Below are 27,240 nucleotides of genomic sequence, written 5' to 3' on the forward strand. Positions count from 1 at the left end.
TTGCTTTCCATAATCAAAAGAAATCTCTGCTAAAACGTCGATATATTCATAATCGCATTCGAGTCAACGAGAGTCGAGCATATACAAATTGGGAAAAAAATAAATCACAAGCAATGCATTGAAACAATTAAAACATTGTTTTTGTACCTGATCATGTAATTTATGATACATTCGGCATCAATCAATCAATCCTGGTGACATAATAGGTACACTTTGCCGCATCGTAGTACCGGAAAACATGTCATAATTGACTGCGAAGGGCTCTCACATACAGAGAAAACAGATGTACGATAGACTTTCTTCAGTGCTGCACATAAACGACTATCTTACTTATAGTGGCCAGGGTGATACTGCAATGTTGAACTGTTTGCTTGGAGGATATCACTATACTTTATCACATGGATACAATTTGTGTTGGTTGTCTCAATGTTTGTACATATTTGTAGGTTATGCATCAAACAAAACATGTTATAGCCGTAAAGTTCACTGGCATTTACCGAGAAGGACATTGCATGTTAATATTTCTGTAATCTCCCCTTAGTAAATTACAGGTCATTTATGATATGACATAATTTACTCTCATATATACTCTTCAATCATTGGAGGAAATAAAGAATGTCTGTGTGTCTGCCTTCATTGTCTCATACTTGAAATGCACTGATACATCAAAATACATACATACGTACCATGTCCACATGCCATGTAATATGTGATTCGGTCAAATCTACGTTACATGTAAACATTACTTGTGGAGATTATTACTTAAGAGTCGGTGATCACAGATGATTTTATTCATTTACTTCAGTACCTATGTTGTCTAAAGGTAACTAGCTAAACGCGTTGGACTACAACAAAAGTATATCAACACAAGAATATACATGTACATCGGTTCATATCATAGTTAGCACATAAACTGTCGGGGAAAAGCAAGTATATACTCATGTTTGATGGTGGCTAAAATGACACAAACAAGGAAAGTGTTTTCGATTGTGATGTATTTCATACGGGTAATACTATATCATACTTGGGTTCCGGATCTTAAGTTTGCATTGTTTCGGCGACTGGTTTTACCCAGTCACCTTTTGATAACGCTTGCAATTCTTTCCTAAAATCCACTTTTCAAATGTATACCTTCTTTCTCCCGGTAGTTTATTTAGAACAAAAATATATATCCTGAGAAGAAACGGTTAATCTGTTTGGGACTAGAAATTCTCTAGTAACCCATTTCACTGGTGTTTATTTTTTTCACTTCAAGTGAGTGAACGGCAATGATTGTGTTCTACAAACATGCTGAATCCTGTGAATACATGTCTTTGCAGTAAAAATGATTTAAATACCATCTGAGGAGCTTCAGATCATTTCAGGTGCATATGGCACAGAGCAAATACTCAGAAAACATAAAACAATAATACAGAAAATGTTCAACTGCACGTACACGTGCTCAGCCTCGTTGACCTGGGCCAACATGCACAAAGCGATCTTAACGCTATGACTATTGCAAGCCTATGTTAAAGAATGGGAGTTTCGATCATCTTAGGACAAAGATCGCTTTGTGCAAGTGGGCCCTGGTTGGTAAAGTGTCAACGTACCCCGGCGTCGTGGATCTGTCTCTTAATATCAATCACTGGATTTTCTGGTCCATATTTACAGGCCGTCGTCGTATAGCGAGAATATAGTTGAGTGCGACGTTAAACAAAAAAGACGAAAATCAAAAGATGATTGTGTTGTCACAATTCTTGCAGAGTAAGAATAGTAATATCATGTCAATGATGTTGTTCACACTATCAACCCTCGGTTTGTCACATCCAGGCCCGATATTTGTACTGATATATAGCTACAATATATTGCAAGCTACGACGTAATTCCAAATCCACTCACTCACTCTGTTTAGATGATTGTCTATTTACATATGTACATGAATGAAAATATATTGCAAATAAATTATCATAAATATGTGATATTTACAATGCATATAAACAACAGTTGTAGCAACATTAGACGAAGATATCGTCAACCTTTTGCAGATCCAAATCAAATATAACAGAATCACCACATTTTAAGTTGACGCCATCCACGCTTGCCCTCTTCAGAGTCTCTTCATCCGAACTATCACCAGACATGCGCAGATCGCTACGACTTTTAGCCCTTATGAGTCCTTGGCCATCATTGTCCTTCAAGACGTTCCTTGGAAGTTTTTTCGGTTGCCGCAGTTTTGGAACAGGGGGCTCAAAATGAAAACCGATCTCTTTGTAGGGGCTTTCCGGTTCTTCCTTGATCGTATCCAAGCTGCAGTAGTCAGCATACAGCTCGTCTCCGGGCAGGGAAATCTCGTCGAGTTTCGGTAAGAGACGTCTGCTCTGCATGCAGTCGTATTTCTCCTTATTTGGGCGAATGACGACACTGTATTCGGGTTCCGGTGGGCAGTCGTCAGTTGCTAAGAGCTTCCGGTCTGTTGAATGACCTGAAATTGATTATTACAACGCTATATTAACAAAATATACGACGTCAACGCCAGAGCATAACCAGTCTCGATTCTCCGACGAAACGGATTCCACAGTGTTTAAAAGACTAAATAACGGTGAAAATTATATTTTATGGATCACTGAAAATCACTGACAACTAGTGTCCACGAAAACAATATTATCTACCAGGTCTCACACAAAATAAGTTGACAAAACCTAATACTCACTATCCTAGCATCATGGCATGCGCTGTTGGATCATACATAAAAAAATTTAATAAGTTGATATCGTTTGATGTCAAACAGAGTAAAAGGCAAAATAGCGGTAAAAATATATATGAATGGATCACTGAAAATCAGTGACGACAAAAGTTGTTCGTTAAAAAGGTATGCATGTCCTGCCCTATCGTCAGCACCCGTCACTTACACAATTTGCATAAAGAAGACTACAAGAATATGATTCATTTTTGTTATTTGAGAACATCATAAGTCGACTAATAAATGGTTAACGAATTCTGAGAGCTTTACACCACGACTTGGCAGCCGCGTGTTAAACACGTGCAGGGGCGAGTAAATTACAGAGCGCAGTGGTATATATCCGGCGCGGAACAATTGATAATGCATATGCTACTTTCAGCACGTGCACGCCGCCCCAGTTCGATCCCATGACGACCATCACGCCAAACCAAACATATACTTAAAACCAGAGAGAGATATCTGTATCTCTGTCTCACACAAGAGACACAGTCAACAATGCATACGTCACATTGTCATTCAAAGAACACGTACGAGTCACGAGTGTCAAATATGATATATTAAAAAAATTACAATTAACAAAGAGCAATTAAAGACACAATATGTCTGATATTTTAAATTTGCATAATAAAACATCCATTGATAATTATTACGATTGATATTAGTTTTCATATATGATACAATAGAATAAATAGAGTGAGCTTTTTAAATCATTACATATGACTGTTACGAAATGTTTGTTTGTTTGTTTGTTGTTTAACGCCGCACTCAGCAATAATCCAGCTATATGACGGCGGTCTGTAAATAATCGAATCTGGACCAGACAATCCAGTGATTGACATTATGAGCATCGATCCACGCAATTGGGATCGATGACATGCATCAACCAAGTCAGCGAGCCAGAACACCCGATCCCGTAGGCGCTTCTTACGACAAGCATAGTCGTCTTTTACGGCAAGCATAGGTTGCTGAAGACCTTTTCTAACCCGGGTCTTCACGGGCCGTTACGAAATGAATCTCATTTCGGTATCTGACTCAAGGCGAACATGTTCAACCAACTCAATGACAGTGATAATAAGTACCGTTAGTACGTTATAGCCATAGCGGGATGCAAACATCATCTCATATTCTTCATCTCATCGGAATATTCAGCCAACGTATTACATCATGTCTTTTGTATTGAATTTTATCGGGGGCAATGTACTATGACTAATATCAACTTGTGTTCGTTCCCCCTTTATTAAAATAACAATATTGCTACCATGATTGTCACCTTGCAAGGACGAAGTCTCGTTGCTATGGTTATCGTCGTCACTTCCGCCTTTGCCGCTGTCGTTTCCGCTGGTACCACTGTCGTTGCTGTCGGCGGATACCTTCCTTGTCTGGGGTTGGGAGGAAGTGCGGGAAGAGAAAAATGGACAAATGTGAACATACTAAATGGGTACATGATCAATGAATATGATTGCCCTGTTTTATAATAATCGGATCTCCGACCTATAAACATTGAGGTCACACCGTTAATGATACTGTTCTAAATAGGAGGGGCGGTCGGGTAGCCTAGTGGTTAAAGCGTTTGCTCGTCATGCCGAAGACCAGGGTTCAATTCCCGACATGGGTACAATGTGTGAAGCCCATTTCTGGTGTCCCCCGCCGTGATATTGCTGGAATATTGCTAAAAGCGGCGTAAAACCATACTCACTCACTCTAAATAGAAATATTGTAAGTTATTAACATGGCTGAGACCAGATATTTGGAGTAGAGTTTGACAAAAGAATTGTGAGAAAATCAGAATACAAAATATTTTTCAAAGATTTATATACGGAAAGGACTGGATTTTGTCTCTCTAAAATTGAGAAGTTTGACATCACCACGTATTGGCCAGCTGACATTCAACTTCAGGGGCGATGAGATAGCCTAATGGTTGAAGTGTTTGCTCGCCACACCTAAAACTCGGGTTTGATTCCGATAATAGGTAAGAAACCCATGCTTGGTGCCTCCTGCCGTGATTCGACTGAGGCGGCGTAAAACTAAACTCAAATTTTAATCAGTAAGTTAATCAATGATCATTAAATCTTAAAAACTGAACATAACAATGTTCCCCTAGATTGACGTTGCTAGCCAGTAAATCACACGATTCGGTGAACTTTTGACCGCGTACGAGATGCAATGTTATCACTCAAGCTAGTCTTTCATAGATAAAACCTTCATATTTGACACACATTTCTATGTCCACTTCAGAATTCAGCTAATCTAGTAACTCTCACAAGCGGACTACATTGAACGCGGAGTAATAACCTTGCGATTAGCCCCATACTGTCAGAGCGTCATTGTCCCTTGTCTGGTAGCCATTTCCAGACTAAATAAAACATTACTATAGAAACTATCACATCGCGTGGTACTCTGCACTAATTTCACGGGATTAACGTGAATCCATTTACTGCAGATTTAGCTAAATGTGTATTGTGTTGCACGTGCCGGCAAGTGCTCTGCGATCGCGTGAGAAAGCCTGTAGATAGCCAAAACATTTAAAGTGTCAGACGTAAACAATATCCTTGTCATAGACCACGTGGGCTTTCTGTTAATTAGGATTTGTTTTGTAAGCTGGTTCACCACAAACGAAATTTTAATGAAAGTTAACGATAAATGTCGAATGGCGTTTGTATAGGCGAAACAGGTGGTCATATTGGCTTTGTGTGGTAAAACTATTATGGGAAGGAGAAATGAGAACTAAATTACGGTCAAATTACACCTACTGTATCTCTACTTTACAAAAATCACTTAATTTACATGCAAACGTGCTTGTCTGAAAACTCGTTCACCTATTTGTCAAACCGTTACTCGTCACACACAAAGACCAATTTGTTGATTGAATATTTTTGGGCAGTTAAATTGCATTACATATCACTGATTCTGGCTGACTTTGCCAATACAATTTTTTTTAAATGTAATCCCAATGTTATTTGATGCTCCTGTCAGTTGTGTTTAAGATATATCTCAGGATGAGTGTCTGACAATTAGAGATTTAGGTAGAGTGGAGTAGGGGAATGGACTTAAGTCAGAAAACATTTTGCTTCCACTGCCTCAAAACATACAATACAACGGTGAGCCGAACAACTTTCCTTTTTTTCACATCTAGTCCAGCAAACCATTTGGGGGGGAAGTACAATTTGAGGATAAATAATCCCCCACCCCTCCCCCGCCCAACAACGAAATCTTGAGTTGTAGAGATATCACTGTATTCAAAATAACCAATACGCCTGGTTGAATGAGTATATATAAGTTAATATATCCATTTAGGGTGCCAATCAAGAACATCAAACCAAACATACGTATATTTCCCCCGACAGACCACCACGGCATCAGATGATCATGGGGTTATATGGGGGTTATATGGGGGTTATGTTTCACTTCTTCGTAAATTCCTCACTAACAGATTTCTCAGTCCTAACACTCCAAGTGACAGATCCTATCTCTAGCCTGAAGGAGATAAAGTTCAAAGTGAACTGAAGGTCCTGATGCAGGACTCAAAGTAATTCATCACACTCGGATCTGAGAGTTGCATTCTCCCACAGAAAAATCACTAAATCTTCTTGTGATTTGTAAAAAGAGAAAAAAAACACGCATTGTCCACAGCCCCTTAACTTCTCTTTTGACCATCTCATTTTCAAATCCGCTTGTCCCCAAAATACAAATACCTTTCTTTTCGGCTCCTTTTTTCAAAACCAAAGCCCGAATCCCTATAATGGTCATTCGTAAATTAGCCATCATTATTTTTGCCAACAAAAACTTATCGGAACAAAGGATCTCCTGAAAGGAGATCTTCCCTTGAAAGGATTAAGGGGTTTCCCTATAAAGGGTGAATTATTTCCAGGCGAGTAGAGAACCCATAAAGATTTAGGGGATAAAACAGGGAGGCCAGCGCTGATAACGAGACATGAGATGTGAGTTCGACCTTCTCGGGGGCTATTATACCCCCTGAAGCTAGGAGGGTGTATTGTGGGATAGGGAGAATGGGGGACAAATGGAGGCTCGACAGCCTGTTGTGTCTTGTAATGTTTGAGGAAATAAGTTCTTATAATCATGACAGATTTGGTAATGTATGGGTGTGTTTGTCTCATGAAGTTCTTCAACATGATCACATATGTTCATAAATCACTCGAAGGGTGTTTTTTTACTTGAAGATGATACTTGGGAACAGTTTGTTGACAACATTGTAGAATGTCTTTCTGAGGTAGCCTATGGTTTTATTATTAATTGTTGACATACCTGAATTTAGATCTAGTCATGCTACGTAGATAAGGTTGCGCTGTTATGTCCGTGATTGTATTCATTTGAGGAATCAAGTTATGCTAACATGCAATGTATTCCTTTTCAGTGGCAAGATAGTACAACTTACTAAATTAGAAGCAAGATTCTTTTGAACGGAAAATAGAAATAGTAACCTGTGATAGCATTCGAAGGATATATAAATATAAATAAAATATATTACGCATTCGAAGGATATATAAATATAAATAAAATATATTACTTATTTTAAAAACAACATATATATATATATATATATATATATATATATATATATATATATATATATATATATATATATATATATATTCATTCAAAGTCAATCGTAACTGTGATCATATATTCATCTACCCGATTGTGTGTTTTCACATAACTACGACCTGCATATTTTGATTAATAACCCACTGATACCTATACGTATTGCCTAAATCCTATTTTAATAAACACATTATTGTACTTATTCTACTGAACGGTTATTGAGAGACTGATATGCATTAAACTGCTGTTTTTATGGAAATTAACACATACGCTGATATTATCACTGATCGCATCTCAAATAAAATGTATAGTATATTTGTAAACGCACATAATACACAATAATTGTCTGAAATCTGTAAAAATATTCTGCTTTAGTGTTAAATCATTGTTGCTCTGAACACGATACGTATGTTTCATTGTAATAAGCAATAATTGTTTGAAAACTGTTGTTCCGCTTCAGTTTTGAATCAATGATGCTTTAAACAAATTTGGTACGTATGTTTTTTCATTAAAAACAATAATTGTTCAAAAGCTGTAAAACCTGTTCTGCTATAGAGTTTGATCAATTATTCTCCGAGCAAATATGCGTCGTATGTTTTATTGCATTATTCATTTTCATTCATGTCGATAATAATGAACATCACCTGTTGTAATACAATAAATTCGACAAATCGTGAGGTCTTCCAGACTATAAACTCCACCTGTCCGACTTAAATGCATCTCAGAGATAGAATACAGGATGTTCTTTTTCTCCAACTTGACATAAAGAACACTGATGAGCATTATGTCTGTACATCTGTCAGACCAACTCACTTTATAATGACCACCTTCATTTCTAATGTATACGTTTATATCTAACTCTTCCTGCTAATTAAACATTACCATGGCAACATGCGCATATTGCAACAAAAACCCGGGATGCACGAGCAGATCGTGAATGTTTTCTTCGGTTGCATAGCAACGCTTCCCCATACCGTCCCAAACCAGTGCATGTCTCCGAATTCCTGCTTCACACCGATCCACACTTGGAGACTACATTCAATACGTTTGGGGCTCTGAATGCGTTTTCAGATGCACGAGATAGCAAAAAGTAATATGTCACCTGACCAAGTCAAGTGGTCTGGTCAGAGTAATGGCTTTTTCCTAATCCCGTATAAAGGGTTGACGAGGGGTGGTTTACTGGGGTTGCCCTTGTGGGGATAGTATTCTAGTACTGCCTCATAACCACATGCCTGAGTGAACAGACAATGGGATCTCACAGACAGTGGAATTGAAGGAAAACCCTTAGCCTCATGTCAACTTCTAGACAACGCGATTCCCAGGAAACGGATCATCTGAATCGTTTTTTTTCTTCCATGTATTTTGATGATTTATATATTAAAAAATTGGTTTCTTTCTTCAGGTTTCCGTTTCTATGGCCAATGTCCAGATAACTTTACTTTACATATGAAAATAAATGCTTGATAGTTAGAAATGGTCTTCCCAATAACTTGAATCCTATTTCTATGGATGATTGGCCGAAAAACAATAAGAGTCAAACAATACACCTGAAGTAAATTAAAATGCGCAGTTTAAGGATTTAAGTTCACTTTGTGAACTGTGTGTGTTCATTGGAGTCTGAACCTTCGCAAAGTGAGGATCAAGCGGTATGAACGTCGGCGCTTGCGACATACAATGATAGACTCGTGATACTACTAGAAACATTGTCCGGTTGACTCTGATTTTGAGGGTTGGTCGGGTAGGTTAAAGTGGTTAAAGCATTCGCTCGTCACGCCGAAGACCCGGGTTCGGCTCCTGACATGGATACAATGTGTGATGCCCATTTCTGGTGTCCTCCGCCGTGATATTGCTCGAATATTGCTAAAAGCGGTGTAAAACCATACTCGCTCGCTCACTCACTCACTCACTCACTCACTCACTAGGATTTTGAAGCTTCGATCATAAGCAATTATGGTGCCTTCGACGACTGGACCTCCCGTGTCCACTCCTTCCGTGTGTATGTATATATTAACATGAAGTGAAAAATCTTATATATACATAATATTCGTTAACTACCCTTACCAATGATAGACATGAATTGAATTTTGGATTGGTTTATTATAAATTAAACGTATGCCAAATTAACTTTTGAAAAGCTAAGATTTCCGTGCAATTCTCACCTTTTTCCTCGCCCAGTTTTGAGCCGCCGTCAACTTGCTGCTGTCGCCGGACCCGAGATGCCACGCTGACAGGAACTTCCAGCCGTGGGACACGTGACTTGACAGCCTCGGCGACGACAGGGAACGTTTCAGCTTGTGCCCACTGTCAAGCATATCTCCATCGTACTTCACGTCGACGTCGCGCGGTTCCACCTTCACGTGCAGCTGACGTTCACGTTTCAGAGTTCTCTCCCTGTCAATCATCCTGATGGTAAAGATTATCACGACTACTACAACGATGACGAGGCCTGTCAGACATCCCAATGCCGTTACTATCGTCGTGTTGTTGTTGCTTTCTGCAGTGCCGGTTAACAGAGCTACTATTGTCTCATTACTAGCAACCACTTCTACGATCAACGTTGTGTTCGTCGATAACGACACCGTTCCTTGGTCTCGAACCATGATATCCAGGGAATAAACCCCTAAATCATCAAGGGTAGGATATCTGGTTAGAGTAATCGTTCCTGTTTCGGAATCGAGGCTGAAAAGTTCGTCTTCTGTTTGATCGTCAAAATCAACGTCTTCAAGCCTGATTTCGACCCTCTCAATAGATGCCAGTATATACTCAAGTTTGCCATTATCACCCGCATCGTTGTCGATAGCATCAATGGTCACTAATGCAGTACCAGGATCAGTGTTGTAAGTTACGAAAATGGTGTCGTTCTTTTCAGATGGGAAGAAAAGAACAGGAGCATTATCGTTCCTGTCATCAACATCAACAAAGATCTTAGCAGTGCTTGTGATGGGTTCTCTCCCTTTATCTGTTGCGAGTACCACAAATTCAAAATGACTTTCCATTTCCCTGTCTAAGGGCCGAGTTGTCTTCAATTCCCCTGTTTGGGTCACCGCGATTGGGAAACTTTCAATATCCTCAAATAATAGCTCAATACTTAAAAACAGTTCGCCGTTTCGTCCATCATCAAGGTCATAAACCGACACTTTACCGACTTGAGTTCCCCGGGGGAGGTTTTCAGGAGTTTCAAATGAGTATATACTCTGGCTGAACGTCGGGGCCACGTCATTTACATCTTGAAGATTAATCAACACAGTTGCTGTAGAATTATGACATGGAGTGCCGTTATCTCGAGCCATGACAGTCAATAGAATCTGTGCCTTATCTTCTCGATCGAAAGAGAGTAGAGCAGTTATCTCCCCTTGTTGAGAAATCGTCACGCCGGAGTCCCGACCCTCTGTGATTGAGTAATGGATTTTCCCATTATCACCATAGTCTGAGTCGAATGCCGTTACTTGTAGCAGTGTAAGGTCGGGTTTGTTGTTTTCTTCTACAGTAACCTCATACACTTCTTGTGTGAAGGTGGGTATGTTATCATTCTCATCAAATATTGTCATTGTAAAAGATGCAGTGGTGTTCAGGGGAGGCTCAGCTTCATCCTGACACGTGATGGTCCCGCCGACTTCGCTCTCCGTCTCTCTATCCACGAAGCGCTTCAACGTGACCTTGTATTCATTGACGTCGAGGTTCTGGATCTCAAACGTCGAGCTGTCAATGGAACATTTAACGTAGCCGTTTCTTCCCGAGTCAAGGTCACTCGCGGCCAGGTGAGCTACGACTGTGCCAAGTCTGTAGGACTCGGATACTACTCCGCCGTTCAGGAGATTGAGGTTTATCACGGGTTCTGTATTTTCTGTGTCTTGAACGAATATTTCTACCTCGCTTTGGCCAACCAATGGTGGAGTGTCGCCGTCCACACATTCAACTACAAACTTGAGTTTTCTCCCTTGGATCTCTGACAGCGGGGATATGACGGTTATCTCCCCTGTTCCTGGATTCATGATGAAATACTTTCTTGCCTCACCTGACTGAAGAGGGCTGAGTCTGTAAAATGGTCTCCAATTGACATTAGCGTCAGCGTCAGATGCGGTAATGCTCAGTACAACGTGGCCAACAGAAACCACTTCCTCGACTGTGACGTTATACTGTGCAAATGGAAATATTGGTGCATTGTCATTGATATCTGTGACTGTTATATTAACCATCAGTAGACTTGACTTCCTGGGAATTCCACCATCTTTTGCCATTAGATAGATTCGGTAGAAATCCTTCCGCTCTCTATCTAAGGTTTCTCTAACTATCAGATTGACAACGCTGCCGCCATCGAGATTCTTCTTAATGTCAAGGTCAAACACCCCATCGGCTCTAAGAATATCATATGTCTGAAGGGCATTGCGTCCAGTGTCCGGATCAATCGCTCCTTCAATAGCAAACGACGAGTTAACAGACACGGATTCCGAGATGTCCAGAGATACAGACTTCGACGGGAACGTAGGAGCGTTGTCGTTGACGTCAACGACTACAATATTGACCCGAACCTTCTTGAACAGCTGGAACGTTGACGACTGCACCACCAACTGCAGGTTGAGGTTGCATGACTTTGCAAAGCCACATATCTCTTCCCTGTCGATTCTTTCCACGGCAAAGATCTCCCCCTTTCCATCCGTGATCCGGAACAGGGAACTATGGGGGTAACCTTGGGGCAGTAAGCTGTACCGGAGAGAGGTCAAGAGCTCATCCGTCTTCTCTTCTTCCAGTTCCAGAGAGTCCGTTACAGATCCTACCGCAACGTTGACCCCTTGCTCCTCTACAAGGTCAAATGAGATGACCTGAACTAGGTAGGCGGGGTCAGGTAGTAAGGTCAAGGTCACTATGAGGATGAGCACAGAGGGAAGGGGCATGTCTGGCTACTTCGAAGTGATGTGGACAATGTTTCAGTGTGTTGATCTGAAACAGTAAAAAGGCTTTCAGTAATACATGGTTTCAAGCAATTTTAGATTGAGACTATGAGTATATTGCTCAGGTAAGTTGACAGTACTAGAAAGTAAAAGGTTGATTGAAGTCCCTCGAACGCCAGTGTGCATGCTACTTCAATATGTATTATGTATACCAATCTCGAAGCTGATGCGCACACTAAACTCACTCAGACAAGGCCTACGTTTCACACGGAGAACGGCCAATGGTGATTCCGGGTAAGACTATATACTGCGCAAAGAAGGTTCGGGATCATGAACATGATGGGGGACATCTTTATAAATAGTGTGTGCCCTAGGGCTGGGACGAGTCCAAATTTACTACCTGGTACCCATCCCCCTATTACCCGACACTACCCGGGTACCCAGTGTAGGTCTCAGGAGATGTCTCAAAATGTCCTATTTATTACGGAATTACTGATATTTTCAATTGTTTTTAAGATATCGGTATTTTATGCAAAGATATCAATAATGTTTTTAAGATATCAAAAATAATTAAAGATATCTTAAATTCATTTCTGATATCCATAATACAGTTACTGATATCTTAAAATGTTACGGTGATATCAACAAATTAGTTTGTGATATCTCTAAATGTATTTAAGATCATTAAACATTTACCATCCTACTGTACATATAAATATATTAGAAATAAATTCAAGATATCTTCAATTCAATTCAAGATATCTTGAAATAAGTTATACATATCCACAAATGCATTACAGATGTCATTAATTCGTTTTAGATATCTTTAATTCAATTAGAGATATCTTTACATCTATTCAAGATATCATTAATTCTGACCGTTACTGATATCAAAAATCCAATTAAAGATATCATTAATCATTTTGAAGATACCTTTATACCAATTATTGATATCTGTTATCTAATTTAAGTAACATGAAGGAATTACACGAATTATTCCAGTCCCCAAAATGGCAGAAATGATTTACAGATATCTTCAAATACTTCCTGTCCGACTGCATATCCCACATTACTTAACAGACGGAAGTATTTTAAGATATCTGTAAATAAGCGGAAGTATTTAATAATGGCAACAATTTAGTTTCAATATATCAGGAATTGAATTACTGATACCATAACAAAACGTGACATTTTGATATCTTTAAATCATATTTCGATATCAATAATCGAATTAAAGATATCAGTAATTCTTTCCAAGATATCAGTAATACCCTTCACCATATCCTTAATTCATTTCGTGATATCTTAAATTTTATTGCAAATATTTACAATTATCTGTATTTAAGATATCTTCAGTTCCATTAAGGATATCTTAAATTCAATTCAAGATATCTTTAAAACAATTGAAGATATCTGTAATTTCGTAATAAATGTGAAAACTGCTCTCCATACGTCAGCGGCGACTGAACGGGTCGGGATCCCTACAATGGTTGTACATGGGCGTTGGAGAATTGTCTCTTAAAGGAACAACTGTTACATGTAACATGGCAGTCACGTGTATCTGGTTTGTTTCCCCTTTACAGATACAAAAAAAAACGTGCTTTTAATTACAAATCAATTATTTTTAATTTCACAAATCGCTTCAATCAGTTTTCTGTTAATCGGTTGCACAGCCATATTATTACCATTAAACTGGGTTGTAAAGAACTCGAAACGGTGTAACTTTAATATTTGAGATTTCGTTATATCACACTTAGTTATGTACAAGTTACAAAGACTTGTACGTTAGAAATCATTTCCAGCAGTAACGTCATGTTTTAACTAAACATACAAACTTTAACTGAACAATCCTGAGCTATAACAGTGTTCATGTGACAGTTCGCACCGCATGCTTGTGCTCTGGACTACTTGTATGGACGACAGCTCCTGGTTGTGGCTGTCACTTGGCTCAAGAGATTGGCCATATTTTTATAATTACGTCATCAACAATGTTTTAGGGGGAACTATTTTCTGGATTAATTTCTTTGGCTACACCATAACCGACTATACCGCTATGCCCTGGTGCTATCATGTTCGTTCTACAATGATTCGTGTGTGTAAGTCTTATTGTCGTTTCAATTGTATTTTTCAGTGATACACGTGTATTTCTACATAATGTCAATATCGACATTACTTACATGTATACTTTCACTGTATACACTAAGGTAGAGTTCACGGAGGGAGTTGGTCTCTCCCACTTTCATAGTACGTAACTACACTGCCGGACAAAAGAAGCTTTACACCCATGTTTGATAGTGGCTAAAAATGAACAAAACCAGAAATGATTTATCGATGGTGATGTATTTGATAAGTGCATCACAGTTGTGTTTTGCATTAAAAGTTTGCAGTGATTCGGCGACTGTTTTCAGCCTAGCAACCTTTTGATAACTTTTGTAACTTGTTTGTTAAATCCAATTTATAAGTGTATACTTTCTTTGGCTCGCCAGTTTATAGTCAACGTAAATATTCCTATGGGTAGTTATTGATAACTAAAAATATCAAATATTTATATTAACTAATAACTATCACAGAATACATGAACATTTAGATTTATCTGAATTTAAACTTGTATTATTTATATTTTATGCGGTTGTAAATAAATATAATACAGATAAGTAAGGGTGCGATCGGGTAGCCAATTGGTTAAAGCGTTCGCTCGTCACGCCAAAGACCCGGGTTCGATTCCCGACATGGGTACAATGTGTAAAGCCCATTTCAGGTGTCCCGCGCCGTGATATTGCTGGAAAATTGCTTAAAGCTGTGTAAAACCATACTCACTCACTTAATAATAAAGGTAAAGCCAGCGTAGAGGAATAACCTCGTGGTTAAAACGTTGATTCGTAAAATACGGGTTCGATTACCTACACAAGGTGTGAAGCCATTATTTGGCATTACCTGCAGTGATATAGCTGGAATATTGCTAAAAGCGAAATAAAACCCAACTCACCAACGCCATATCTTAACGGGGGATATCGGTAAAATGAACCTGATCTCAAATCAGACTGTCATACAGATGTTTAGTTTTCATTGTACCCTCAGACAGAGCCCGGCAGGTATATCGTATATACTTAACATTATTATTTTCTTGACACATAGTGGACGGTTGACCGATGGTGACCCATATCAACCATCGTTAGCTTATATACATTCGGATAACCCCTACTCAGTGCACACAAGTGTTTAAGCAACGCACATAGCACCGACAATCACCGGGTACTTCACAGCGACCTAATGATCAGTGTGTTTGCACTATTACTGACAGATGTCGTGATATTGTGTGAACACTGTACGGCTCCACCTACACATTTGTTTAAACATTCATAACTGTTTGTTTTGTCTTCTTCCCGATACTACAGGCTATACTGCCGTTTGCTTACGATCCGTTTTCGCACAGGTGAACGCATGCATAGTAGCCCTATTTCTGAATCTTGTATGCATGTATGCATGAATATAGTCTGGGCGTCAATGGATCTGAAATGTTGTTTATACACTCTTTCACGTGTCATGACGCGCATCCTTCCCGAGTCTATTTTGGAATACGCTGCATTAAACATTGTAAGTTTTGCTTTAACGCCGCTTTGAATACTATTCCAGTTATATCATGGCTTCATGTAGAGAAAATCCCAGATTGAGAAAAAACGTTTACCTCATTAAACCTACGTACACGTTAACGCAAAGTGACAGAATCGAACCTTGATATACCTTACAAAATGTCATGAATGACATTTTTTTTTAATATATTTAAAATAATATTTTAAGTAAAAACATTATTTAATAAGTAACTGCATAATGTAACCCACATGAAAACAGCATTTAAACATACGTACATACGTATTACGAACCTCGTCAACGCGTGAAGAACAGTGCTCCCTGTGAAAGCCATCATCAAATAACTACACCTTCATAAATTTTATTTGCGACTTAATATTTTCAATGAAAGTGTTTGAATCTGAACTCATCTGGTTCAACATTCCTTGCTTACCAGAAACAACATTTAAAAGAATGCCATCAAATTCCGACCTTTCTGGAAGTGAGCCCTACCGCATAAAACCCCAACAGCGTGCACCTGTCCGGGCTTAAGTAAATAGTACAAGTGAAATGTACATGCTATCGACATGCTATCAACATGCGCCTAATGACCACCCCACAATACCAAGCTAACATGTACCATTGAAGCCCGTATTAGCACAGTGGCACAAGGAAATGTTCATAGTGGGTACATATTAGCATAGACTTAGTGTTACAATATTTGTTAATATCAGAGTTGAATAGGCAGCGTTGACACAACTTTTGTTCTATTTGCTCTGACCATGTGCCAAGCATGCCTCTTCCTCTTCCTTTATTTTCCTACTGGACATCATGGTTGTTGACCCCTCATGTTGAATATCACTGACAGCTGATGGTCAGCGTGTGGGTCAGTTTCCACCTGTCCAGGAGGGATCTTGTTACATGGTATCAATCAGCCTGTACTACGGTTTCCAGTAGTTTTGATTTAAGAGCGCGAGTCATGCTTCTGGTTATCTTATACGGTAAAATAGAAAGTAATGATACTGAATCTTTGTTCGTTTTTTTTGTTTTTTTTGTTTAACGCCGCACTCAGCAATATTCCAGCTATATGACGACAGTCTGTAAATAAAAGAGTCTAGACCAGACAATCCAGTGATTGACCTTATGAGCATCGATCCACGCAATTGGGATACGATGGCATGCATCAACCAAGTCAGCGAGCCTGACCCACCGATCCCATTAGTCGTCTCACGACAAGCATAGTCGATTTTTACGGCAAGCTTGAGATGCTGAAGACCTATTCCACCTTGATCTTTACGGGTCGAATCTTTATTGGCACATAGGTTTTCTCGGACTATTTAAATATTCTGAGTGATACACCACTGTACATTTGCAGTTTTGTGCACTAGTGGTATTAGTATAAAGGTACTCCTATTCGGAACTCGGTGTATGAATGTAAAATAAATCGATTATATAATTATATCGATTATTATCAAAAATCATCACATCACCTCGAACCGTAATTAAATATCTAACAGTGTCAAACAGTGGGTATCATATCATATTTCTTCGCTATATGCTAAAGATTATATTTGACATATATGCGACAAAACCATTTCCAAAATCATTAGAAGTATCTGCTGATGGTAGAGTCTGTTGTGCGATTCCGACTATATCATAAGCATGTGTTTATGAATTATTAACTAGTGATGATACCACCTGTGAACAAATAGAAGACCTTTCCTGCTCCACCCATCGGTGATAACTGTTACAAACACATGCAAGGACACGTCAAGTGTTCACCTGAACAAACATGGGAACACATCCACCACCATAAAGCGTTTTTGAAAGTCCTGCGAAGGAATTGAATGCTGTTCAAAAAGTGTGAAAGTGTGAAGGCTGGAGCTGCTGAAATATTGCCCGACAAATGGAAAATTAACAATTGGAAAGTAACAGTTATCCCTCTTGTCAAACAGTCTAAGGTTTCAAAAAAATATATATTCAAAAATTAGTTTTCTGTTCATGGTGTAAAATAATAATTTTAAAAGGTTGTTTCGTTGTTAGTAGAAGTGGTATCTAAATTCCGACAATGTTTACCAAAACACTTTCACAACAACATTAAGGCTTAAATATCAATTTAAAGTAAAACCACTTCTGTGTCAATACATTTCAAGGGGTCTGCACCTGTCTCTCCGTGGGGAGGCTGTGTTTCACTTGACACTGTACACCCAACGCTGTAACTCGCTACAGGTGGCCTCACAACACAACAGCTAACATAGAGATCGTGGCATGACATTTATAGACAAATCTTCCTAATCCCGACCCCATGCTCCATTGTAGGAATATCGATTAAAAGCACTTCAATGTGATAAGGATAGCATTATCAAATAGTTGTATGTCGTCTATTTTTCAGCACGTATTATGAATAAGACTGGAGGGAGAAGCGCGCCCTGCGGAACAGATAAGCCTGTGACACGTCGCCCATAACAAATAGCTTTCAACCGAGCTCTCTGTCGGACAATGATATATGTAGCCGAGTAGAAATAATCCGTGCTTTTAAAAACGAAGATTTTGAAGCGCAAACAGAGATATAAAGAAATCAGGGCGAAGTGACTCTGATGGCTACATGTCAAACAGTGGGTATCATGTCATGTATCTCCTCTAGATATCAAAGATATAATTTGAAAGCCTTTAAGCCCTGGTGGGTTAGTTATATTATTGGAAGTAGTCTCTAACACGAATGAAGGTCTAAATAAACGTTATTATCGCCTTTCACGAATAAATGCGAGTGAGGGGCTTACAGCGTGTTTGGAATGTTTGTGAAGTGTAAACAATGATACCGCTATTACAGATTATAATTTGTTTCACAACATGGGTGTTGTGGATTCAACAAAATAAATTTGGATACAGGGAAGAAATTTGATTGATGTAATCCACACTAATGCTATTAAATGTTTATCTCAACATGTCTCGTCGGTTATATTGACTACTAAATGAATAAATAAACGAACGATACAATTACATTTACTTAATATATACAAATAATGAGCGAATAATGTGAAAAACAACGTCCTGATATTAAATGTGTTTCATTTCCAAAAATAAAGCTTTATCAGCAATAAGAAGTAATAAATGAATCCATTTTTGGAAAAGGTTACAAGCCTACAAATACACTAGCAAACTATAACAAGTCAGGTATCTTCTTGTTATGGTTCAGAGGTATATATGTTTAATAGCTGACTGACAAATACATCAACATAAACATTACTCTTTTAACACACGAGTGAACAGACGAAAATGGTAAAGACAAAAGAATGAAAAGATGCATGTTTTAACGAACGAATGATTGAATGAACGAACGACATATTTAATAAAATAACGAAAACATTAAGTATTAAGAATAAATTAATTAAGTCGATACGAACACACGAACGAAAGAATGATTTACCTAATTTATTAACGAACGAAGGAGAGAACGCATGAAACGTATCCCGGCATAGTATGGAGAGTATTCTAAGTTACGTGAGGGCGACGTGGAAGGAGCGGATTCGTTACTTGGTTAAAATGTCGGAGGTCGCGCCTGGTGCAGACAAACTGCTAATGGCAGATGTCAACAATTTCAGGAAAAAACAGCGACTCGGAATACCAACACGCGGCAGGACAGTCTACACTGAGAACCAGAGAGACAAACAGGCTTGCCTGCAAATATCCCCAAAATATACTTTTATATAAAAATAGAGTTACGAACGTTTTGATTTTTCTAACATTACTATGTTTGTCTTTGTTAATAAGTTTGGATATTTTGAAGTTCCTTTGAATAGAGAATTTTTAATATTTCTATGAGTAACTCCGTCTCGAGGGGTCTTTATAATTCTGCAGTTAGTATTGTTAGTAGTACACGATCAACATAGCTGTCTCTAGTTCATTGTCTATGCCCATCCTAACACCCTCCATCATCGTTGCTTCAGTTGGACGGTGCTGAGTACGTCTGTATTGTGTACAATGCATAGTAATCTAATCTAAAATATATTTCTATTTACGAGCTATAAATTAAGCAACCTGAACGTGAAACACCACCCCAGCGTCGAACACCGCCACCGTCAAAGACCCGTCCCATGACCCACCTCAGGGACTAAGACCAACGACTAGTGTCTAAAACCCACCCCAGCCCCTAACACCCAACCCAGCGTCCAAAACCCATTCAAAGCGTCGAACACCCATCCCAGCGCCTTACACCCATACCAACGGTTTACACCCACCCCAGCCCCTAACACCACCCCAGCGTCTAACACCCACCCCAGCGCCTAACACCCACCCCAGCCCCTAATACTACCCCAGCGTCTTACACCCACCCCAGCACCTAACACCCCCACCAGCGCCTAACACCCACCCCAGCGCCTAACACCACCCATATCTCACCCTCATGCTCCACGACCATTGTTCTGACGAGCTTCCTCTGATCCGTCCTCGTCAATCAAGGAGTCTACAGATCCGCCGTCACCCGGGTACTGTAGCTCATTATAAACAATACCAGTCACATTAGTGCCATCGCCGAGATATCGGTACACAACTGATCACTATCGCCCTGATCCCCTACTTTGCAGCTGCCATAGTATACTAACTGCATTGTATGATTAAGATAACCAAGTATATCTTTGTTTGTTCCTTATTTAGTTGAATACTGTTATTGAGGAAACGGATGATGTGGCCTCTCAGTACTATGGTCAGCTCGTTTAATTGTGCGAAAATATTTCATATAAAATTATTGAACTTTTAATTGCTTTGTCTGAAATTGTAAAACATTTGCTTGGGTTTATTGCAACTTGGTGTCATATTTAATTCTTATCATCAGCATTTAAGGTATAACATGATTATTAATGTGTTTTTGAGACGTATCATCGGAATATCCACTGGAGAAGAGTCAAACATTAATGAAAATATTAATCATATATACTGTATGATATAACAAAGATATAGTACAAGTAAGTTGTCAATCATAAACTATTTTAATTGTAGCAATATCACATTTAAATAACATAATTCAGTAAAAATGTTATAAATTAATCTATATACATCGTTCTTATGTGCAGTGCAAACTATTCCTTCAGCAACAATCCGTTGAATACGCACTCTGTTATATAACCCACGCTGGAACAGTTTAAATCCTCCTAAAAGTTTTAAATTTAAATCCTTTCAAACTTACCTTAGTGGTCCAAGTTCATAAACTCAATGGCATACACTCTTCAAAATCGGAGTATGGAACAAGTCGGAATACTTTTAATCCAAAATGAAACATACGATGATTATGAGATTAGCACCTCCAATTAAGAACCAGGTACCGCAAACGCTCTGTAATCCTTTCGCATACGATTCCAATAGCGAATAGCACCGTCTTGTTGGGCTACAACAGTTTAAAACCTTTCTCGCAGGAAGTGAACTTGCGATCGATACTTAAGTTTGGATTAATTTTAAGCTGTTTGAAAATACGTGTTCGTGTTAGATAAAACAATACAAGGCCCTGTTCTAACTCTCCGAGATCCCTGTTTAATGGCTCGTCAGTCGTAGAACAAATTTACTCAGTAAACATTTCATGCGTCGGGGAGAAACACATGGCTCGTAAGGTCTTCGGCCCTTGCGTCGCGTTGCAATTTCTAAAAAATGCATAGCTATCATTAGGGGTCCTACGTTGTGTTTGATCGAATGTCATTACCTTTTTAAATACACACTACTTTTTTCGATGCGATAATCACATTGTAACAGCTACTCCGTTGAAAAAATATCGATCCGTGCTGGAGAATGTTTTCGCTGATTGGTTGAAATGTAGAATGTTCGTGTTATTTACTCGTGTTTATTGTACTGGTGGGATGGAGGAAACGGTCTCAAAGCGCAGCGTTGGTGTAGAACTATATACAGAGCATATGTAAATATAAATAGAGAACCAGTTAAAATAATTGTCCGTTTAGTTTGGAGACGTAAGGAAACAGTTTCATTTAAGGGAAGAGTTGATAATTAAAGTTTTGTTTAGCCTGAGAATTGTTCAATTAAATGAGGTTGTTTCTTGAGGTCTTCTTTGCTGCCATGACAAGTTTAACATGAAATGAAATTACTTTTCATATTAATTATGATAATTGTACATTGAGCTAGTCACGCCGCGGTTTTATCAAAATTGCATTGTCAACAATATTTCATGGCAATATGGTGCAGGGGGTTTATGCAAATAGATGTGTAATCTTGTTGTAGTCTGTATCAGCAGTTTTGTTAAATGGAAGTTTAACTTATGAATGGTTCATTTCGTGATGTTTGGATGCGATTATTTAGTAAACTATTAATTTAATTGTCGATTTTGTAAAAAGAGACTTATAGTACGAAATTAATAAGAAATGAAATATGAAATGCGATTGTAATAATATTTCAACAATTAATGATATGTGAATGGTGTTTATAGTTTTAAAGAGAAGTTTAACAAGTCTGAACTAAAATGTACAATAAGAAAGTAGGTTGGTTATCTTCACCGGACAGTTCCACAAAACGTCATCAGTTAAACTCTTTATCTATGAGAGTATTCACAAAGGTAGGCACGCAAGCACGCTAGCACGCACGCACGCACGCACGCACGCACAGCTACCATCACCACCACAACTCCACCATCCCACCCTACACCCAGAACAAAAAAACCTGGTAATCGAAAAGTAAACTCCACCTAATAGTTAAATTCCTTGGCTATGAGACAATGTCCCCCTTATGTGATGACAGTTTCAAAGTTGTTCCAAGAAATCTGAAGCACCAAAGAGGAAGAGACAGCCGTTACTGGAATAAGAGGCCACAATGGACAATTAACCACGAAGCCCACTCTCCACAAGGAAACCTTTCCCTTCTCAAATCAAGGAGCTATTAAACTAAATAGTGGTCATTTACCACGACCGAGAACTTTGACCACCGCCCAGCTTCTGGTTACTTATTTCACCTGGACACGAGCATGACTCAAATTTCGGCCGCGATAGGCGTGCATGTCAGTGAGGTCAAGGTATTCGAGGCTAATAGCGGCCTAATTCGTACAAAAATGGCGTTATCAGCCGAGGTTAAAAAAAATGTACAGTCAGTATACACTGAAAATATCACTGCAACTCTCTTTCTAGACTAACATCTAGTCTCTGAATGAACATATCGTACAGAGAAAAAAAAACAGTTGCTAAATTATCTTTTAAAAAATTAATAAAAAGGAGCCTCTCTTCATTTTCAGATACTGCAGAAATCTAGACTTGCCAAACATCATAGACTTGCATGGTCTGTATTTGATATACTTGTATCAGGGTCTGTAAGACAGACTACTCTCCTTCTAGAAGAATTTCGTTTTAGGACATGACGTCATTGACACATTCGTACCATGAGCATTGACGGTGTTTCATCACTTTCCTCTGACCGAAGTGATGCAGGTTAATGAATATACAGTTAATCGAGAAACGCACACAATATAGAATCTGGAAGCTGTAGCCACGTCACTAGGTTGTATTTGGACATTACAGAAGCTGTAATCACGTCACTAGGTTCTATTTGGACATTACAGAAGCTGTAACCACGTCACTAGGCTGTATTTGGACATTGCAGAGGTGGTAACCACGTCAATAGGTTGTATTTGGACACTACAGAAGCTGTAACCACGTCACTAGGTTCTATTTGGACATTACAGAAGCTGTAATCACGTCACTAGGTTCTATTTGGACATTACAGAAGCTGTAACCACGTCACTATGTTGTATTTAGACATTACAAAAGCTGTAGCCACGTCACTAGGCTGTATTTGGACATTACAGAAGCTGTAACCAATTCACTATGTTGTATTTGGACATTACAGAAGCTGTAATCACGTCACTAGGTTCTATTTGGACATTACAGAAGCTGTAACCACGTCACTAGGCTGTATTTGGACATTGCAGAGGTGGTAACTACGTCACTAGGTTATATTTGGACACTACAGAAGCTGTAATCACGCCACTAGGCTGTATTTGGACATTACAGAAGCTTTAGCCACGTCACTAGGTTCTATTTGGACATTACAGAAGCTGTAGCCACGTCGCTAGGCTGTATTTGGACATTACAGAAGCTGTAACCACGTCGCTAGGCTGAATTTGGACATTACAGAAGCTGTAACCACGTCACTAGGTTGTATTTGGACATTACAGAAGCTGTAATCACGTCACTAGGTTGTATTTGGACATTACAGAAGCTGTAACCAATTCACTATGTTGTATATGGACAATACAGAAGCTGTAACCACGTCACTAGGTTGTATTTCGACATTACAGAGGATGTAACCACGTCACTATGTTGTATTTGGACACTACAGAAGCTGTAGCCACGTAACTATGTTGTATTTGGACATTACAGAAGCTGTAATCACGTCACTATGTTGTATTTGGACACTACAGAGGCTTAACCACGTCACTAGGCTGTATTTGGACATTGCAGAAGCTGTAATCACGTCACTATGTTGTATTTGGACACTACAGAAACTGTAGCCAGGTCACTAGGCTGTATTTGGACATTGCAGAAGCTGTAATCACGTCACTATGTTGTATTTGGACACTACAGAAACTGTAGCCATGTCACTAGGCTGTATTTGGACATTGCAGAAGCTGTAATCACGTCACTATGTTGTATTTGGACACTACAGAAACTGTAGCCATGTCACTAGGCTGTATTTGGACACTACAGAAACTGTAGCCATGTCACTAGGCTGTATTTGGACACTACAGAAGCTGTAGCCATGTCACTAGGCTGTATTTGGACATTGCAGAAGCTGTAGCCACGTCACTAGGTTGTATTTGGACATTACAGAAGCTGTAATCACGTCACTAGGTTCTATTTGGACATTACAGAAGCTGTAACCACGTCACTAGGCTGTATTTGGACATTGCAGAGGTGGTAACCACGTCAATAGGTTGTATTTGGACACTACAGAAGCTGTAACCACGTCACTAGGTTCTATTTGGACATTACAGAAGCTGTAATCACGTCACTAGGTTCTATTTGGACATTACAGAAGCTGTAACCACGTCACTATGTTGTATTTAGACATTACAAAAGCTGTAGCCACGTCACTAGGCTGTATTTGGACATTACAGAAGCTGTAACCAATTCACTATGTTGTATTTGGACATTACAGAAGCTGTAATCACGTCACTAGGTTCTATTTGGACATTACAGAAGCTGTAACCACGTCACTAGGCTGTATTTGGACATTGCAGAGGTGGTAACTACGTCACTAGGTTATATTTGGACACTACAGAAGCTGTAATCACGCCACTAGGCTGTATTTGGACATTACAGAAGCTTTAGCCACGTCACTAGGTTCTATTTGGACATTACAGAAGCTGTAGCCACGTCGCTAGGCTGTATTTGGACATTACAGAAGCTGTAACCACGTCGCTAGGCTGAATTTGGACATTACAGAAGCTGTAACCACGTCACTAGGTTGTATTTGGACATTACAGAAGCTGTAATCACGTCACTAGGTTGTATTTGGACATTACAGAAGCTGTAACCAATTCACTATGTTGTATATGGACAATACAGAAGCTGTAACCACGTCACTAGGTTGTATTTCGACATTACAGAGGATGTAACCACGTCACTATGTTGTATTTGGACACTACAGAAGCTGTAGCCACGTAACTATGTTGTATTTGGACATTACAGAAGCTGTAATCACGTCACTATGTTGTATTTGGACACTACAGAGGCTTAACCACGTCACTAGGCTGTATTTGGACATTGCAGAAGCTGTAATCACGTCACTATGTTGTATTTGGACACTACAGAAACTGTAGCCATGTCACTAGGCTGTATTTGGACATTGCAGAAGCTGTAATCACGTCACTATGTTGTATTTGGACACTACAGAAACTGTAGCCATGTCACTAGGCTGTATTTGGACATTGCAGAAGCTGTAATCACGTCACTATGTTGTATTTGGACACTAAAGAAACTGTAGCCATGTCACTAGGCTGTATTTGGACACTACAGAAACTGTAGCCATGTCACTAGGCTGTATTTGGACACTACAGAAGCTGTAGCCATGTCACTAGGCTGTATTTGGACATTGCAGAAGCTGTAGCCATGTCACTAGGCTGTATTTGGACACTACAGAAACTGTAGCCATGTCACTAGGCTGTATTTGGACACTACAGAAGCTCTAGCCATGTCACTAGGCTGTATTTGGACACTACAGAAACTGTAGCCACGTCACTAGGCTGTATTTGGTCACTACAGAAACTGTAGCCATGTCACTAGGCTGTATTTGGACACTACAGAAACTGTAGCCATGTCACTAGGCTGTATTTCGACACTACAGAAGCTGTAGCCACGTCACTAGGCTGTATTTGAACGTCCTAGAAGCTGTAGCCACGTCACTAGGCTGTATTTGGACACTACAGAAACTGTAGCCATGTCACTAGGCTGTATTTGGACATTGCAGAAGCTGTAGCTATGTCACTAGGCTGTATTTGGACACTACAGAAACTGTAGCCATGTCACTAGGCTGTATTTGGACACTACAGAAGCTGTAGCCACGTCACTAGGCTGTATTTGAACGTCCTAGAAGCTGTAGCCACGTCATCAGATTGTATTTAGACATCCGGGGACATCAACTACTGAAACTCTAATCTAGGCTTGCTGTAAGAGGCCTTAGGGATCGGATGGTCAGGCTGAGTGATTTGCTTGAATGCTTGGCATCGTATCCCGATGACGTTGAACGTGGTTCATAACATCAATCACTGGAATGTCTGGTTATGATTCGAGTATTTACAGATATCCGCCACATTGTTAAGTGCGGCGTTAAACAACAAACAATCAAAGCAAATATTGAACCCCTCCCTGTACCTCTCATAACTACTTATTGTAGAGTGAGTAAGTGAGTGTGGTTTTATGACGCTTCGAGCAATATACCAGCCATATCACAGCGGGGGACACCAGAAATGTGCTTCGCACATTGTACCCATGTGGGTTAAACGAGCCTGGGTCTTCGGCGTGACGAGCGAACGTAACAACCACAAGGCTACCCCACCCACCCGTTTTTTTTATATGAAGCATTGCAACAAAAATATACCAAAAAAACGTTCATGGATACGATGTCTTTATCAAAGTGGTATTTCGCGTCTTGGTGTCTCCGTCGAGTAAACGCCGATTACTTCTTCTTTTGTGTATGACTTTTTTTTTACAAAATATACAGTATGCAATTACACAACAAACATGCTAGTTAGTCTGGTTTTAACAAAGATTTCTTATGGTAATTGAACATTATTTTCTCGTTCATTTACACAGCGTTTAGCAATATTGTGGCGTACGGCATGAGGGATGGACTTCACACCTTGTTCCTATGTTGAAACCCATATTGCGGCAAGACAAGGTATTAACCACTAGGCTACCCTAAGCCCCATTAAACAAACAGCCAACACATCTAACCGAAGCGCTGTATCTGCAGCTGGGGACAATTCATGCGAGTTGGCCTGGTTTTGTGAGTTCCTGTGTG

General features: G+C 39.4%; 1 protein-coding gene across 1 annotated transcript; it reads right to left on the bottom strand.

Annotated features, from left to right (window-relative positions):
* Positions 1-1,511: 1,511 nt before the first annotated feature.
* LOC124128782 (protocadherin-11 X-linked-like) lies at positions 1,512-12,209 on the bottom strand. The gene is made up of 3 exons (XM_048387998.1): positions 9,439-12,209; positions 3,990-4,098; positions 1,512-2,461 (listed from the first exon to the last, which is right to left on the bottom strand). Exons 1-3 carry the CDS (start codon positions 12,169-12,171, stop codon positions 1,995-1,997), a joined length of 3,309 nt encoding a protein of 1,102 aa, XP_048243955.1. The 5' UTR covers positions 12,172-12,209; the 3' UTR covers positions 1,512-1,994.
* Between the last annotated feature and the right edge of the window lie 15,031 nt (positions 12,210-27,240).

The sequence above is a fragment of the Haliotis rufescens genome, unplaced genomic scaffold (assembly GCF_023055435.1).
Source record: "Haliotis rufescens isolate VD_foot unplaced genomic scaffold, xgHalRufe1.0.p SCAF_7, whole genome shotgun sequence".
Lineage (NCBI taxonomy): Eukaryota > Metazoa > Mollusca > Gastropoda > Lepetellida > Haliotidae > Haliotis > Haliotis rufescens.